At 37.1% G+C, this 19,472-nt stretch overlaps 1 protein-coding gene across 1 annotated transcript in view; it reads right to left on the reverse strand.

The window, feature by feature from the left end:
* LOC140152991 (tenascin-X-like) overlaps positions 1-19,472 on the reverse strand; it is a 124,850-nt gene that overhangs the window by 13,715 nt on the left and 91,663 nt on the right. The window contains exons 21-38 of the mRNA XM_072175564.1: positions 18,800-19,090; positions 17,469-17,783; positions 15,948-16,253; positions 15,423-15,728; positions 14,855-15,175; positions 14,273-14,593; positions 13,536-13,835; positions 12,744-13,046; positions 10,993-11,289; positions 10,458-10,628; positions 9,722-10,006; positions 8,838-9,101; positions 7,960-7,989; positions 7,009-7,038; positions 6,700-6,738; positions 4,220-4,276; positions 1,640-1,672; positions 1,336-1,374 (exon numbers count right to left, since the gene is read on the reverse strand). Of these exons, the coding sequence (XP_072031665.1) occupies positions 1,336-1,374; positions 1,640-1,672; positions 4,220-4,276; positions 6,700-6,738; positions 7,009-7,038; positions 7,960-7,989; positions 8,838-9,101; positions 9,722-10,006; positions 10,458-10,628; positions 10,993-11,289; positions 12,744-13,046; positions 13,536-13,835; positions 14,273-14,593; positions 14,855-15,175; positions 15,423-15,728; positions 15,948-16,253; positions 17,469-17,783; positions 18,800-19,090 (3,708 nt within the window). The remainder of the gene's footprint in view (positions 1-1,335; positions 1,375-1,639; positions 1,673-4,219; positions 4,277-6,699; positions 6,739-7,008; positions 7,039-7,959; positions 7,990-8,837; positions 9,102-9,721; positions 10,007-10,457; positions 10,629-10,992; positions 11,290-12,743; positions 13,047-13,535; positions 13,836-14,272; positions 14,594-14,854; positions 15,176-15,422; positions 15,729-15,947; positions 16,254-17,468; positions 17,784-18,799; positions 19,091-19,472) is intronic.

The raw sequence follows: 19,472 nt of genomic DNA on the forward strand, positions 1-19,472 counted from the left end.
ATCATGTCTCATTGCTTTCATGCAACGTATAATAGATGATGTGGCAAGTGATATCATTTGCTTAATTATGAGTGACACCCTCTATTGTTCCATGGCAGGCAAGAAGTATAAGTATACTTGGAAATAATTACTTTCTTTCGTGTTGTGATAAATTCACTCGGTCGGACATCCGGGAACATTGTCCCCTTTGTCCCCTTGCACTAGCGCGCGCATAGCAACCAGCTCGAGAAAGGGGAACTGCACATGCGCTGCACATGCGTACACTGGTTTTACAAGGTTATTTCCCCTTTGTGACGTCAGCCCGACCAAGAGAATAGGTAACCTAAATTAAAGTACCCACAACAAAGTTTCGAGTTTAATTTCAAACTTGGTCGCCGATATAGGAAAGCAAGGGTTGGGCAGGCAGATGCTCTTGCCTATTCACTCAACATTATATTTTGCCTGCCAGGTTTTTTATTGTAAGCAATAGCGGTGCTCCAACTGTAAAGAGGGTAACAGATGCCACATCATCTATAAATTTTATTTCAAATGAAGACGACTAAAATGCGAACAAGTGTAAACATAAATGTACAATCAACGGACAATGAGCAGAAAGGTGCAATGATTATGAGTCAAAAATGGAGGGAAGCCCAAATTATTTTGATACCTTAACTTGTCTAATGGTCTCACCATGTGGTGCCAGCGCAGCGGGCATTAAAGTTTGAACATTGTAATGCGTATCCCTTAATAACAATGACACAATTATGGCATCATTGCATTTGAATATTATGATTTAACTCTAAGACATAATTCAAAATAGATTCTTTTCTAAGTTTATATAAACAGTGATGGTGCAAGACATTGTGGCGAATATTTCAGATTATTAAGGCCTTAAGCATGATTTAGCAAATTGATCATTTCTGAGAACGTTCTTTCTTGATTTATACTTTAATGGTACGATACCAACTTCATTTTGTAGCTTTTGGACTGAACATTTGGACTTGTAATTGTTATTTGTTGTGTCTGTAGTATAAAGAAGAAGTGCTTTTGGGTGGACCTTCTGCAAGGATATGCTATTGAGAACCGGGCTCAGCTATGCATTAGTGACCAGATGATGACAATAACAAAGATGATGATGATATTGAAGACCTGTCGATGGAAACCAGAGTTACAACAAACTTACAAATGCATTTAGAAACAAATCAATGCTAAAACTGATCATGAACATAATAATGATGAATTGATTCCACATTACAAAACTCAAAATAAAACCATGATAAGACATTTAGATGTTGATGCAGAATGTTGATGATGATGTTGATGATTGTCATTCCATTTCATACTATATGATTCTACCTGTGTAAACTTCAGTTGCTGTACTTGTCATAAATATTTCTGTAAGAAAAATGTCGTTTTATTATATTTACTCAAGATACTATAATAGGCATTGACGTTATATATGTGTGTGTTGACATCGCTTTGTGAGATATTGCTGAATTGTTATAATTCGTATCGATTGATTTACTTGACTATAATAACTTTATTTTAAAATACAGTGTAAATAATGAGTTTTAACATGAGTGACATAGAACCTTCATTTATAATTTTATAAGACGTAAAAGAAAATAGTGAACGAAAGGGAAGCAACAATGGATAGTACCTTCTGTTGGTGGTTGCGCTGTTGTAATCTCCTCTGAAATAAACATAACATATAATATGTTTTACATAATAAGAAATAAGTTTATTTCAAATTTAATTTAAAGAAAAAAGTGCAATTTGAAAATTATTCTTGTTTCAAATGCAATACCGGTACGACAGATTTGAAATGTCCAAATGTCGTCTGGGGAACCCGGGCAGAGAGCACAAATTTGCGGGACAAATTCGCCCATGACAATTACACAAAACGGCTTGTTATACGTCCTGAGTTCACTCCCTACCTCATGCCAGAAAACTATATGAAATGTGTGTCGTCTTATCATGCACTATGCCATGGATGTGAATTTATAACGACAAGATCCAAATTGCGTCATTATTATGTTTTGATGGATCCAAGTTGTGAAAATATTGGATCCAAAACATAATAATGATAAAATTGATGCTTTACGCATAATATGTATTGGTCTCGCTATGAGTTGTAAAATATTGGACTCGACTACGTCTCGTCCAATATTTTAAAACTCATAGCTCGACCAATAAATATGGGCTCAACCGATCCAATTTTATATCATTATTATGTTTTCAGAATCTTGCTTCCTATACCTCTCCACACAATTTAAAACGTCAAAAAAATAGCATATTGGATCCATTTTGCATCCAATTTTAGCGCCACCTGGATGCCAATCCCCCGTGATTTTTAAAATCACTGATTTTGCCGCCAATTTTAACGTATTGCAAACAGCAACGACCGTATGTGAGACTAGCGAACATAAACGCACTGAATGAGACTATTCATTCATGAACTCGATTTTGTTTATTTTGCTGTCAAACCGGGAGAATTTAGTTTTCTACGGACGCAGAAAGAGATGTTTAATTTCATGATTCTATAAGGCTTGAAAATCAACGTTGTGGTGTACTAAATGCATGTTTCAGCTGCTAAGAAATGAAGAAATTAATATTGTTTGCCGAAATACTTGTACGAAAGTACAAAAAACGAGTAAAAACCGGCGCTTAACAACCGCGTCAAAGCTGCAGAATTCGGCACTCTCATGCACTCTGACATCGAAAATTATCATATTTTCTGACCAAACCAGAGGATTTATACCTGCCAAATGTCACTTTTGGAACTAATTGAAGACTCTGCAAGGTGTGAATTATGTTAGCACAGACACGGTAGGGTTTTAGATAAGCTTATGAAATCGGCATATCCACCAACTGTCAGTGTCATGACTGTCTGTGTTGCCTCGGACCACTTGCATTGCACTGCAGGCTTGCAGCTTAAAGCTGATTTTATCTGTTTATTGCCTATCAAATATCATTATAAACACTTTATTACTTCATCTTCTCAACCCTCATAATTCAGTTATATCATTTCGCAACTTACGAACGACTCGGAACGAGTACGTAACTTCATGAGACATAGGAATTTTTTCCCAATGTTTTTTCATCTCTGGGAAGTGCAGATTAGTAAATTATTTATAGTGAAATGTATTTTATGTGTTCTAAAGTTACGATGGATTTTGAGACTTCGAAGCGCTACGAATCATCATAAATTTTTAGTGAAATGGGTCCCCAGTGACGTAAACGTTACCGAAACTTATGGAATTCCGGAAGTAGGGCCAAAAAAGTCCGGAAACGGGATGAATTTTTTTTGCTCTAGGCATGTAAGATCAGTCGATTTTGACCCCCAAAAAAAAAAAAAAAATCACGAAAAAAAGAACAAAAAATTGAAAAAAAAAAATTTGAATTATGTCTTTTTGAAAAAGATTCTGAAAACATAATAATGATAAAATTGGATGGTTTTTTTCACCCAATGCAAAATTTATTGGTCTCGCTATGAGTTTTAAAATATTGGACGTGACGTAGTGAAGTCCAATATTTTAAAACTCATAGCTCGACCAATAAATTTGTGCATTGGGTTCAAACCATCCAATTTTATATCATTATTATGTTTTTGTGAGTCCAAGTGTGTGAAAATATTGGATCCAATGGATCCAAAACATAATAATGATAAAATTGGATGCTTTGCGCCCAATATTTATTGGTCTCGATATGAGTTTTAAAATATGGGCTCAATCGATCCAATTCTATATCATTATTGTTCTTTTAATAACAATGGTGACGGCGACTTTAGTTTTAAAAAATAAATACGCATCGCGATCTTTCCTTTCAGACCACCCTCGCTATAAAGGACTAAATATTGTTATTACTTTTGCATCAAAATTAACTTTTTTGCATCAAGGTTTGCAGTTACCAAGCATTTTGGATTCAAAGTTAACTACATTGGAAGGAGGGCGTGGCTTCAAGAAATGAGGGAAAATATTGGGTTAAACACTTACAGCCAAAGTTTAATATTTGACAAAATAGTAATTTTAACCTAATATAGTTCGTGTGGTCTAAATGGCACAATGGGAATGCAGCGTATGAAATTCTATATTCTAAGATATCCTTAAGTGCAAAAATGACAGTGATCAAGGTGATGACAAAAATTACTATTCTAGCAAAAACGCGCGAGTAAAACGAAATGGTGCTAACGAAACAACATAGATGTCGATGAGTGCATTCTATGTGAGGTGAGATGTACCTTCTGTAGTTGAGACAGCCGTAGTCATCAATTCTGTAACTGGCAAAGTTATCAATTCTGTAATAAGTAACAATGATTATATAAATATGCTATAAAAAAGAAAGTTAGTTTAACATGCTAACAAATCATTTAAAGCAACCTTTGTCATGTTTTAGGGGAATCTTTCTTCCTAATGACACGTTTATTTCGGGACAATTGTTGTCAGTATATCTTATTGCTTGGAAAGTAGTAATTGTATGATATGATTAAGTCATTTGAAGCAACAATTATTTGCGGACATCTTTGACTATAACATGGGTTTGTTGTAATCGGCTAATCGTGCGAACATGATAACGCGCAATTATACACCAGGCACAAAAAGAAACTCGTCAGTTATATTCATCCTTGCTGTTCAATAACTTGCTAATTTTGGATTATTCTGAAATATACATTTTGTTAATTGGACTTTTCTTTCTCATTTGACACTCTGTTCGTGAACAGTGAGCACGAATTGAACAAGATATGCGCCTCCAAACTCTGAAACCAAAAAATAAAAAGTTGCAATTTCAACGATTCAATTGTGCCTGTTACATTGTGTGCTTTATTGATTGGCCCGTGGTGCTTGTGTGCAATACAACGATGCGTTCCCATTGAAAATCGTTGAAAATGCAACTTTTGAATTTGGGGTTTGAGGCTTTGGAGGCACATATCTTGGTCAATTCTTGTTCGTTTTTCACGAACAGGGTGTCAAATGAGAAAGCAAAAGTCCAATTAACAAAAGTTATTGAATAGCAAGGATGAATATAACTGACGAGTTTCTTTTTGTGCCTGGTGTATAACACAAAATTATATATTTTCGTCTCGAGTAACACTAGTCTTGATACCAAAGATGCTAGCTCATATTTTAAAACTTAATAGTTACAAGGTTGATTGTTTAACTGACTTTCATAGCTTTGATTTCATACTATTATATGTTTCAGCTTCGATGAAACCTCTGTCACTTATAAAGAGGGGTTTTGATGAGACATGCAATTCAATTCCTAGCAAATCAAGGCGGTGTATTGATTACAGATCTATTTGCTCAATTGCCTTCACATACATGAACCTCCTCTTACAGTGAATGAAATTTGTCCAGCGTGACGTCATGAGGTGTCACCGTAGCTGAAACGTATAATAGTAGATGATGTGGCAAGTGATATCATTTGCTTATTTCAGTGACACCCTCTATTGTTCCATGGCAGGCAAGACGTAAAGTATAACATTTCATACACAATCAAATATCTTGAATTTCTTGAAATTCAAATTCAAAATTCACTTGGAATGAATTACTTTCTTTCGTGTTGTGATAAATAACATAAATTAAAGTACCTACTACAAAGTTCAATTTTAAACTTGTTCGCCGATAAAGGAAGGCAAGGGTTGGGCAGAATGCTCTTACCCATTTACTCAACAATGCATTTTGCCTGCCAGTATTTTATTGTAAACAATAGTGGTGCTCCAAATGTAAACAAAATAACAGATGCCATATAATCGATAAGATTTTACAAAATGAAGAAGACTTAAATATGAAAAAGTACTGTATATGACTATACATACAATGGACAATTGGTAAAAACATGCAATGATTGTGTGTCAAAAAGGCCAATGTTGGGAAAACTTGTCTAATGGTCTAATCATGTGGTGCGAGTGCAGTGGGCATGAAAGTTTGCATATTGTAACGTATCTCCCCTTGATAACAATGACATAACTATGACATCATTGCGAAAAACATTTATATGAATATCTAGATTTATATGAACAGTGATGCTGCGAGTGATTGTGACGAATATGTTAAATTGTGATGTGATCAAAAGCAAAATCAGTCGGAAGTCGGAAATATTAATTTTGAGATATAGCCAATCAAAGGAAGTACTTCCTTTTGTTTCCTACTGTTTTGGAAACTCTTTAACTGCTCATATCTTTTGAACTGCTTGTCCAAATTTAATGGGGTTTTCTGCAAAATGTAGCTTTACAAATGCTGTTAACAATCCTATAAGAAACTAAAAATTGAATATGTCCGACTTCAAACTGATTTTAGTTGATCATACCACAATTATCAAGGCTCGTCCCCTCCATCGGGAGAAGACTTTAACAAAGACTTCAGAAAGTTCAGATATGCATTAATGATAACATGACGACAATAATAAAGATGATGATATATTGATGACCTGTTGATGAAAAGTAGAGTTACAACAAATTTCCAAAAGAATCTGGGTTATTTGTCTGTGTGATTTTGAGAGTGAAAACCATGTAATGGAAAAGTGGTATTTAGAAACAAATCAATGCTAAAACTAAACATATGAAGACTGACCATGAACATGATGAGGAATTGATTCCACATTACAAAACTCAAAATAAAACCATGATAAGACATATAGATGTTGATGCCGAATGTTGATGATCATGATGATTGTCATTCCATTTTCATATATATTAAATTTTTAAATTTTATATAATTCTACCTGTGTAAACTTCAGTTGCTGTACTTGTCATGAATATTTCTGTAAGAAAAATATCGTTGTGTTATATTTCTCAAGATGCTATAGGCATGGACGAAAAGTGGCTGAATTGTTATAAATTGTATCGAATTACTCGTAAGATTAAATATAATGTAAATTTTCATTACAATAACTTTTTACTTTTAAATACATTGTAAATAATATGGAGGTTTTTACTTGAATTTCACAGCTCTAACATTTTAATCTTCATTTATAATTTTCCAAGACATAAAACAAATCGGTGAACAAAAAGGAAACAACAATGGGCAGTACCTTCTGTTGGCTGTGCTGTTGTAATCACCTCTGAAATAAACATACATGTTTTATATATAAATAAGAAAAATGAAACATAATATTCTTGAATATCAGACGGTAATGACACTTAAGGAGCATTTCGTGATCCACAACCTCATTCTCCCACTTTTCTCATACAAAGTTGAGATTTTTATACAACTGGAAGCCTCTGGCTACATAATGTTTATGTACAAAACATTTCTTGCAGATTAAATTGTTGGGCAAAAATATCGTCAAATTTGAATTACGTTCTGGTGTACCAGGACGAAATTACAACAGTGGCCTATGGAGTAGTGTAATACACATAATCATGCGTAACTCGCAAACGCGAAATCGGAATCAACTGAAATTTTGGGAATAAGTTTTTTTCGTGGATATTTACTGAAAGACGTCATAAAAAGATGATGCTAGGATCATGAAATACTCCTTTGATACAGTACCAAAAAATAACAAATTCTAGGCTATAATAACAAGGAAATTTTCGATTTTCACGACGGATGGTTGTGCGACAGTAAAACACCAAAAGTTGTCGTCGTCGCCACAACGCGTTGCGACGGTTGTCAGACTTTTTGTGTGTTGTAGAATTTAGACGACGACGCATTACAAAGTCGACGACAACGTTTGGTGTTTTACCGTCGCAGAACCATCCGTCGTGGAAATCGAAAACTCCCTATTACAAACAACGACGACGACCAAAACAACAACACGACAGCAACAACATACAGATTTACGAAGTATGAATTTATAAATGTCATGAGTTTGACGCGATCGTGGTAAAATATCATGCACAAAAATCATTCACACAATAGCTGTAATTTATCAGAACTATCTTCAACATCGATATGGAAAAAAAACATGATTACTAAACTGAAACAAAATAAAAACACCAAGACTAGAACACTGATGGGGATGATACACATTAATTAATACCTTCTGGTTCCATGATTTCAGTGATATATTCTGGAATAAAGAAATTAATTTCAAATTTGCATATTAAGATACACATTTTGTCGAACCTACAGTGTTAAAGAGCGAGCAGAAAAGAAAGTGAGGTCCACTGTGTATGGATAACACATACGGAAAGACTTTATCAATATATTTGTCACGTATGTGTCATCAATCAAAAAAATAAAACGACTATTCCAAGAGACTTAAACAATATCAAACATAATAGCATTCATATAACTAAATCACGATGATTGAACCAAACCAGTTCTCAAGAACACCAATCCACTTGTCATCTTGTAAGGACTTCTTATTAGGGCACAGTATAGAGCTTGCATCTTGGTAAAAGCTTATTGTAAACAATTTGGTTATTTGTGACCCAATCAGGCTAAAGTCGGCAATAATGAAACTGAGATACAGTACAGACAGAAAGTAAGGAGAAAAAAACAATGACCAACATAGGAAAATTGACATATATAAAAGATTCATAAGTTTGCAACCAAATATTCAAAAAGCCTGGGGGTTCAACATTAGGTACCGATCGGGTCACTTTAGCATGTTTATAAAGTCAAAAAAACGCTTGAAAACCTCATTATGTTATTCTAAAGGTCAAAGCAATACCTCATTCTCTTTTTGACTATATGCTATACATAAGTGTCTGTAAAGGACCAAATTACCAAAACCGTTTTCTAACGCAAAATGACAAAATCGATACACGAGGTTTATTTAAGTTGTCCATTTTTTACATTATGAGGTATTGCGTTTGACCTTTGAAATTTCATTAGGTTTTTCCCGAACAGAGACGATTTGTAGCTTAAATCCATAGTTCAAATCCAATTCTGTAAAAAAAATCATAGTCTTACCTTCGAATGTTTGAACAGTGATGATATATGAACTTGATCCAGACCTAATCTCTATATTGTAAGTTGTTCCCACAATGACATCTGGTATCACATAGGTAGCAAAGGTAGCTCCGCTGATCTGACCGACTGTATCGTTATATACATCGCCGCCAGCTTCGTTGTAGAAGATCTGGACATCTCCGTAGCGCCAAGTCAGAATGATCTCATTTGTTTCGTTAGAGGCGATAAATTCGGCTTCGATATCTTGCAATAGAACATCTGGCTCTATAACATGAAGGTGATCGTATAATACTGTTTGAGCAATAATTGCAATAACTAATAATATTCATAACGTAAATCAGAGCTTTAATAACAGGGCTGTGATAAATATTTTGTCTAGTATCTCATCAGCACCATTTCAAAAACTGTGGTAATTGTTAACAAATAACCTGAACACAAGGGGCGTGAATATACACAATTGTACAGTGTGTGTTAAAAACATACTTTGTACTACTCAGAATTATCATGATTTATAACTGGCTGGTGATGAGTTAGAACAGAGCACACAATAATTGACCTATTATCAAAGACCGAATTAAAAAGACTGGTTTGCGTCTGACGACATTTTTGGCCTGGTTGACAGGACGTCAAACGCAAACTAGTCTTTTTAATTCGGTCTTGAATTATAGAGGTAAACATCTTCTTCCTTGATCAATGCCGTCTCAAATTAATAATCGTTTGACTCGTAAAACATAAATATCAGTAGTGGTGTCTTTCATACAAATGAAGTATGAGCCTATATTTCTTCGTTTTTCGTGTTACTAAGGAAGCGCTAAAATAATGTAATACTATTGTTTGAAAATATGTTTACATAGTATTTGAAATATGCTCTAAATCGAGCCTACCTGTTACTTCGGTTTCTAAGACGATTCCTTGCGATTCTGGTCCTTCTCCTGTGTTACTAATACCACTCACAGTGAAGGTGTATGTCTCGCCGCCTTGAAGACCTTTGACTACAGCATACTGCTTATTAGCACCAACTGAGATATTTTGTACATCAAATTCATTTGTGAAATAGTAGACGTTGTACCCAGTGATGGTGTCGTTTGTGTCAAGAGCTTGCCAGGACACTACTACCGTATCTGGACATACGCTTTCGATATCTACTCCACTTGGTGCTTCCTCTGGACCTATGAACAAAATAGAAATAGTCTTATCTTTAGGAGAGACAAGTATTATGAAGAAGATATAAGATTGAAAGGAAGTCCTACAAAATTATCTGATCCCACCAAACTGATCATCACCATTGCTGTTAAGACTAGCTATGTATACAGAAACCTATGGTTTGAATCCTGGAATCCTGAATTGAGATCTTAAAAGGCCAAATTCACTGTACATGATTGTTCAGATGCATCACTAACGTATAAACGTAAAGCTTTTCATTTTACTGTTTTAAAAGCATTTCAAGTCTGATCAAAACTGGTCAGTCTTTCATGTAAAATGCCTTATTTTGTCTTAAATACACAGCTTTCGGCTGAACCACTTGCAGGCTATGTTCTATGACAATGACAAAGGACACTCAGTGTAGATATGTACTGTGAGAAAGAGAGTATGATGTTACAAAGTATGTTTCTGTTTTACCTTTGACATCAATTGGTGCGCCAGTAACCCCTGGTCCATCAGTAACCCCTGGTCCATCAGTAACCCCTGGTCCATCAGTGACCCCTGGTTCGTCAGTGACCCCTGGTTCTTCAGTAATCCCTGGTTCTGTACCAGATGGTTCTTGTGTTGGTGGTTCCTCGGTACCAATATCTGAAAGATTACGACATATAATACATTAAAGACAAACAATTAAATAAGAGCCATGATTTTAATCTTAGTAAAAATAATTATCATCTTATTCGAACGTAAGCAGGACCTGATTGGACTTATATCATGTACATAGCATTAGCCATCTCTCCGTACTGTCGCACGAAAGATGACGATTAATTAACCTGAGAAAGTCCAGACCTTCTCTTTGAGTGCACATTGCTAGTGAATTATTGTACTTTGTCTTTCAAAGTGGCGTCGCGTACAAAAAGTCAATTGAAACACAATGTAAAACCAAGTGTTAATAAGTAAACAAAATTTTACATGCATTGCACTAAATTGCAGTCAAATTGCATCAATTATGTACCTGTGCCACTTCCAGTCCTTGCACGAGCTGGATAACTAGGCTCTCCACTTCCAAAGATATTTACCGCTGACACTCTAAATCCATAATCTGTATCAGGCTGAAGTCCACTCAGAATATATGTTGTGTCCACCAGATTACGTAATTCTTCGCGCTTGTAAGTACCCTGAAAGTCAGCAGCTTCCCAGTGTTCTAAGACATAGTAATCGAGATAGCTGGCGGTACTGGGATCCCATCGCAGAGTTACACTATCACCAGTTGATGCGATGACTGAAGGCGTTTCTAGTCTTTCTGGAGTGTCTGTCGTATATCAAGATATTGAATTAAACATAATGAATAATCTACAAATAACACCCTTCACTGAAAACAATTCATTCGGAACGTTAGCATCAAAAATTAAACAATTTTATCAACACGAGAAATCATAATCCTACATAATGTATTCAAAATGTAGTTTGCATTTAAAGCATCCAATTCAATCTAACTCTGAAGACAAAATCATAGGATTAAGTTATGCCAGGCTAAAGAAGAACAGCTGATAATGCAGGCGTCTCAACTAAAATAAAATAATGAGCGCAGAGGATTCTTTGGTGCATAGTGAGCACTTCCGGGGTCCTGCAGGAAGCAAGAAACAATATGCAAGTTAATTGCCCAGTGTAACCAAAGTATGCTAAGCTACGTTGTTTGTGCAAGAAAAGCAAAATGTAAAAAGAACACGCCACTTTCAATCAAGATTATGCTAATATTATATACACCAATTTTATTAAACATGTTAAAAGCAATAATCGTCACCCTAATACGATAATTGCATAACTCTATGAATGGATTAAATCATACTTATATCCAATAAATAGGTTTACTTCTCCATGTATGCAACTTGGATCTTTAAGTAATACCCGTAAACATGAGTAATGCAATTATAGTATTGGGGTCAAGATATTTAAAAAAAAACGGCAAACAATATCCTTTTTGTAGTTCACAAAGTAAATTGCTATTTATTATTATTGCAATAAAGTAAAATACACAGCACAGTTGTAAGTATGCTTGCTTTTGTGATAGCTTATAAATGCATTACAAACGAAAATCCATTGCCCCTCATTTACACCGTACGTTCCATTGTGATTGGTGCGAGATATTCCATTTTATTATCTCATTCCGCTGTATATGGATTCCAATACCAAATATATATATCCAAAGCTTCTTCGCTGTCTGAACTAAATGTATAACTTGTAGCCAAATCCATTAGTCAGAATGCAGCAAAGGTGGTGTTTAGAGGAGATATCTTGAAGATGCAGTTGACTGATAACAACTCTACACATTCGATGCATACAGGTATTTTAGTACACCAAAGTCGGTTCTTCTTGGGTTTGGTTGTTTTATGCACTACTTATTAACCAACCAGACGTAATCGAACGTCAGCGGTCACAAAGGCCAAGATTTATTGCACTTTCCAAACGATGTGTAAAAGATGGCATTAACATCGATGCCTTGATGCAATACACGAACGTAGCTTGCAGGTAACAAAACGAAATTTTGGCAATTCCAACACAACAGTATTAATGTCAGTGACACCCTCCACCTCTATAAGCTACAGCGTTCAAATTCGCCCTCTCTCTCTCACACACACACCCCCACACACCCCTACTCACTTAGCTTTTGGTTATTTCTTGTTTAAGCGCAACAGAGATCTGTCAAGTGCAAAGTAAAGCATGCCGACTTCAGCCTTTGCGTACGGATCAGGACTACACACTAACCTGGTACACCCAATGTATGCACTGAAGTTTTTTCACTGGGATTACTACTGCCAAACTCATTTACACCCGAAACCGCAAACTCGTAATAGGTATCGGGGTCAAGACCAACGATAGTCCATTCATTATCGTACGCAAAATCCCTAAAAACGTCTCCAGTGTCTGGCCGTTCATATTGGACTACATAATACGCAACACTATCGTCACTATCCCACGTTAATGTAACGGAGTCGGCGGCAACTTGTGGAAACCGTAACCCAGATGGTGTTGCTGGTGGTTGTTGCACTGGTGCAGAAGTCGTTGGACCTGAAGAGAAAATTTACTCAAAACTTTGATTTCCAAACAATTTTAAACCGTACCATCGATGGATAATTGAAGATCACCAAGCCTGATTACGGCAAGAATTTGCTTAGACCTTGTTCAAATGACTAATATTATAAAAGCTTTGGATTGTCTAAAGGAAGTTGTTGTAGCTTTGTTGCGTCACCACGGTGTCCGTGGTTATATAAATAACTATATAGTCACATACGAAACATCTTCAGCAGCGGCAGCTTATTAAGTCTTGCCTGTGGGTCAATATGAAGCAACTTAGACCACAAACATTATTATGTTAGATGAGGAACACCGCAAAAACGCTCTTAATGTGGAGCACACGTCAAGAGTGTAGGTTAATACACGAGGTAAATTATCACATCTTGATATTTCAAGTAGGAACAGCAAATTTGGGCAGAGTGTTAACTAGCTGCTTTTGTTACAAAGGGTTGGTTCATGTATTTGTAGCACATTCCAACTAACCTGGTACTCCCAGCGTTACCGCTGGTATCCTATGGCTAGGATGACTAGTGCCATATTCATTCACAGCTGAAACCTCAAATGAATAATAGGTCTCTGGCTCAAGACCAACTGCGCTCCATTCATTGGCATATGCTACGTCAGTGAAGATCTCCCCAGTGTCAGGACGTTCATACTTGATAACATAATATGCAACATCATCTGATCTATCCCATGTGAGGGTAACAGAATTGGCGGTTACCTCGCGGGAATCTAGACGAGAAGGTGTTTCTGGCGGACCTGCTGGTGCAGATGTCGTTGTGTCTAAGGAAATAAATTACTCAAAAGTTGCACCACAAACAGGTAAATATAATATTCACACCAAAAAACCCATAAATCGCTATTGGTGAAAACAGTATAAAGCTTAAATCAGATAAAAACGTAACTATCATCTGTGAGGTTTTGATCTTGAGACTGCACTATTGAGATGATTATCATGACAAAATGCATTGCAACAGAAGTAGGCAGCATTACGTGTAACATGTTTTTCCAGTGGTACCATCTCTTGCTCGTTTGTATGTGCGCTGACTATAATTTTAAACATCATAAACATAAGCTAACATATATGTGGAAATGATTACAACTAACGACTGCCGGATGTGGCTAGGGACTAACAACAGCAATGATAAGTGTTTTAGAAAATAAATGTTACTTTGGGTTGAAAGGGTTGTGACACATCATACGGAGGCATTTCGACTAACCTGCTACTCCCAGCGTTACCACAGGTGTCTTTTGGCTAGGATAACTAGTCCCATGTTCATTTATAGCTGAAACCTCAAATGTGTAATATGTATCAGGTTCAAGACCATCTACGGTCCATTCATTGTCATATAAATATTCATGGACGACTTCCCCAGTGTCAGGACGTTCATAGCTGGCCAAGTAATAGGAAACATCACCGGAGCCATCCCATGTGATGGTAACAGAATTGGCGCTTACATTATGGAAAACTAAGTTGGTAGGTGCAGCTGGTGGACCGGGTGCAGATGTCGTTAGTGGACCTGGTGCCGATGTCGTTGGGCCTATTATTGAAACAAATTACTAAAATGTGTACATAATCTTTACTTTTGCCTAGTTTTTCTGCTATTATTTTCACTGATTTGCACCAATAAGTTTTCTTTCCTGTGATAATGATTACAATTGACGACTGTCGGGCGTGGCTAGAAGCTAACAACAGCTAACAACAGCAATAATTAGTTATGAAAATTAATTTTCCTTAGGCTACAATGGCTACTTGGGGTTGAATGGCTTGTGACACATCATACGGGTGTATTTCAACTAACCTGTTACTCCCAGCGTTACCACTGGTGTCTTTTGGCTAGGATAACTAGTCCCATGTTCATTTATTGCTGAAACCTCAAATGTATAATAGGTATCAGGTTCAAGACCATCTACGGTCCATTCATTGGTATATAAATATTCATGGACGACTTCTCCAGTGTCAGGACGTTCATAGCTGGCCAAATAATAGGAAACATCACCGGAGCCATCCCATGTGATGGTAACAGAATTGGCGCCTACAGTGCGGGAAACTAAGTTGGTAGGTGCAGCTGGTGGACCGGGTGCAGATGTCGTTAGTGGACCTGGTGCCGATGTCGTTGGGCCTATTAAGGAAACAAATTACTAAAATGTGTACATACTCTTTACTTTTGCCTAGTTTTTCTGCTATTTTTTCACTGATTTGCATGGAACCACCAATAAGTTTTCTTTGCTGTGATAATGATTACAATTGACGACTGCCGGGCGTGGCTAGGAGCTAACAACAGCAGTAATAAGTGTAATTATAAAAATAAATTTTTCATAGGCTACAATGGCTACTTTGGGTTGAATGGGTTGTGTATTTCAACTAACCTGCTACTCCCAGCGTTACCACTGGTGTCTTTTGGCTAGGATAACTAGTCCCATATTCATTTATAGCTGAAACCTCAAATGTGTAATAGGTATCAGGTTCAAGACCATCTACGGTCCATTCATTGTCATATAAATATTCATGGACGACTTCCCCAGTGTCAGGACGTTCATAGCTGGCCAAATAATAGGCAACATCACCAGCGCCATCCCATGTGATGGTAACAGAATTGGCGCCTACATTGCGGGAAACTAAGTTGGTAGGTGCAGCTGGTGGACCTGGTGGACCTGGCACAGATGTCGTTGGGCCTATTAAGGAAACAAACGACTAAAATGTGTACAAACTCTTTACTATGCCTAGATTTTCTGCATTTTTGTCACTGATTTGCATGGAACCACCAATAAATTTTTGTGCTAGGGGCTAACAAGTGCAACAACAAGTTGGGGAAATAAATGTACCTTGAGCTATAATGGCTACTTTGGGTTGAATAGTTTGTGACACATCATATGGGGGGAATTACGACTAACCTGCTACTCCTAGCGTTACCACTGGTGTCTTTTGGCTAGGATAACTAGTCCCATGTTCATTTATAGCTGAAACCTCAAATGTGTAATAGGTATCAGGTTCAAGACCATCTACGGTCCATTCATTGTCATATAAATATTCATGGACGACTTCCCCAGTGTCAGGACGTTCATAGCTGGCCAAATAATAGGAAACATCACCGGAACCATCCCATGTGATGGTAACAGAATTGGCGCTTACATTATGGAAAACTAAGTTGGTAGGTGCAGCTGGTGGACCTGGTGGACCTGGCGCAGATGTCGTTGGGCCTAGTAAGGAAAAAGTTACTAAATATGTACCACAAACAAAAAGACATAACTTTTTACTATATAAAATGAAAACGGTTAATAAGGTATATGGATTTATAGGAACAATAACATCAGATGCTCGTCAATCGTTCATGCACCTCCACGAAGAATGGTACACACTTGGTTATCTGAAATTAAACGGTCATCACTGAACTCGTCCTTTATACGGTTATGGCACTGTTATGCTTTCAATTATGTCAATTAAGTATGTTATGCTTTCACTAGATCTAATACAGGGGTACACAAGTTCACAAAGGGTTCACAAGTGCGCTTATTGTGTAAATGCAATTAGCTGGTTGTAATGTGCTCAACCCCATTTGGGAGCGCAAGTTCAAACCATTTGGGTTCGCAAGCCCGAAAGGTCGGATCGCAGCACTATTTAGGAATATTAAAGGTTAATCATTTAACGTCATTTAAGACAGTGTTTTCAGTGGTCTGCAATAAGGTTGGAAGCTCTGCTCTAATGATGTCTTCGGATGTTAGCCTGGGTACTAATAGATATTCGCACATCTGGGCTGTAGACCCCTATTTCTCTGGTCTGGTAATGATGACGTCTTATTCAACTAATTTGATATACTGTTGGTTAATAGACGCTGCGTCAGTTAATGAACAATTCTGAAGGACGATTTGACACATCACTGATAGAATAGTACAAAAGGCCGGAAAGCAGCAATTCAACCTTGTTCAAACCTGTAGTGTTATTACACAAACGGTTCTATGAAGATATCAATATGAAAAAAATCAGCAGATATTCTGATGTTTTTATCGTAAGCCGTTAAGATGCCTGTAATAAAATAGGAGGTTTAGTATTACGTCATAGTGATTTGCAAGGTACACAGCAAAGGGTTGTGAAGTTAAGCCGTACATGGCAGGTAATATCACACAACGTAACTAAGAAGACATTTTGTTGTTGATAAGAGCAATACCATCAGGTCACAAAAGTTACTCGTTCACGTGCATTACTATCAGCAGTCAGGTGCTTAAAATTAGACCATTATTCGAAACTGGAACAGCTATCAGGACAGATACTTTGCACACATAGTAGCAGGTTTTTATTTCAGGAAATACTACAGGGTTGACAGGACAGCATGGTGATTTGACCACTGATTCTGCATGGTTGTCACAAGTCACACGAGCTAGCCGGGCAAGCACACGAAACACCAACCACCAACTAACCTGCTATTCCCAAAGTTACCACAGATATCTTTTCGCTAGGATAGCTAGCCGTCTGTTGATTCACAGCCACAACCGCAAAGTTATAATTGGTCTCAGGTTCAAGACCAACTACGGTGTATTCGTTGGAATATGAGTAGTCCTCACTAACAGTCCCTGGGGTATCGGTACGTCCATACTGGACTACAAAATATTCAACGCCGTCGATTTTATCCCAATTCAGTGTGACGGAGTCGGCTGTTACCTCGGTGAATTCTAGGCCAGATGGAGATGGTGGTAGGCCGTCTGGGGCTGACGTTGTTCCCGACGTTGTTGTGACTACAAATGAAAAACCCAACTTAAGGTTCGTGTCCCAATGGTGAAAGTATACGCAAGGCATACATGACATAATATCTCTAAGATAAGTGGTTTTATAATTTGATTGAAACAAATGGTGAACGATAAAAATGTTAAATATGTTACAACAACACATGAAACAAATAATTGTGTTAAGTTCCCTATTTAGGGTCATATATCAAGACAAATCCTGGTTTGTTATCAAATGGTACAACATTCACAATTCTTGTTATAATATCAAAACAAAATACCGCATTACCTGTGCAGTCGATTCAAGGAGTACTGTACAACATACTATATATATATTATGCTATAGGCTTTGGAGCCGCACATCAGGTACTCCTACAAAGACTAAACTAAATTTACTGAATGCACTATTTCATTGACTATTATATACTATTTGATATACTATCACCATGATCACTATTATTATCATGTTGTACTTATCTTATCATCTTATATTGAAAAATATTGTGAGCACGAAAATGAATGGTTTAACGATTGAAAGTTGACTGATGTTCAGTGGCGGCACCACGGGGGGCATGGGGGCCCCAGTCAGAACTCTTCCCCACCCCCTGTTGCCACCCCCAGTATAAACCCCAAATTGCGAAATTGTCCAATTTTTGCGGCAATTTTGTGCAAAATTTGTTGATTTTGCCCCCCTGAAATTCACTTCTCCCCATCCCCTCCCCCAAAAAAAAAAAAAAATCATGGCGCCGCCATTGCTGCTGTAGTAGACAAATACAAAAAAATGTAACAGATCGTTTGCGAAATCTTATGGTTGTTACTACTGCTGCAGCAATTTTGCAGATACAGATTACACAGCACACACAATTAATCGCATTCTGCTTCGAAAAGATAGATAATCCCTGTCATAGAGGGTACATTATTGTCACTCAAGAGAATGCATTGCATGTAATTCAGTTCGTATTATAATTCATGTATAAAGTGTATTAAACTCAGTCATTGGTAAAACAAGCGAAAGCGAAAACACATACCTGGTATTCCTAGAGTAACCACAGGTGCTTGCTCGCTGGCTTGGCTACTTCCGTACTGGTTTACAGAAGTGACCTCAAACGTGTAATATGTATCTGGTTCCAGTCCCACCACGGTCCATTCATTAGTGTACACAATATCACTGAAATTCTCACCAGTGTCAGGTCGTTGATATTTGACTATATAGTAAGCAACATCACCAACAGTACTATCGGGAGTCCAATTGAGGGTGACTGATGTAGATGTTACTTCCCGGAACTCTGGCCGGGATGGAGTGGGCGGTGGTCCCGCATCTATGGAAGAACGGTGTTAACGTTTGTATCTATGTTATATTGCTCATAAGCAAAATTTATTTACTTAATGTAAAGATTCACCTAATGGCGCCAATCGGCTCCTTTATCTTGTGGTAAATTTCACGTACAAATATAGAGCTCCCTCCTCTGAAAATCCCACCAAGAATTACGGGACCGTGCCCTTATTTGCTGGTGGAAATTGTACGTCAGGGCAGTTTTACTTTGTGCCTACAATTCCAGGTTTGTTGGGGAAGCCCATAATGCGCCATTAGGCTAATCTTTACGGTAATGCCTTAAGGTATCTAAAGCGTAACAGAAGGTACTTAAGTTAATTCAAAAGATATTTAGAAAAGTTGGCGTGGTTGGGGCCAAGCCAAGCCTA

This window comes from Amphiura filiformis, chromosome 1, assembly GCF_039555335.1.
Source record: "Amphiura filiformis chromosome 1, Afil_fr2py, whole genome shotgun sequence".
Lineage (NCBI taxonomy): Eukaryota > Metazoa > Echinodermata > Ophiuroidea > Amphilepidida > Amphiuridae > Amphiura > Amphiura filiformis.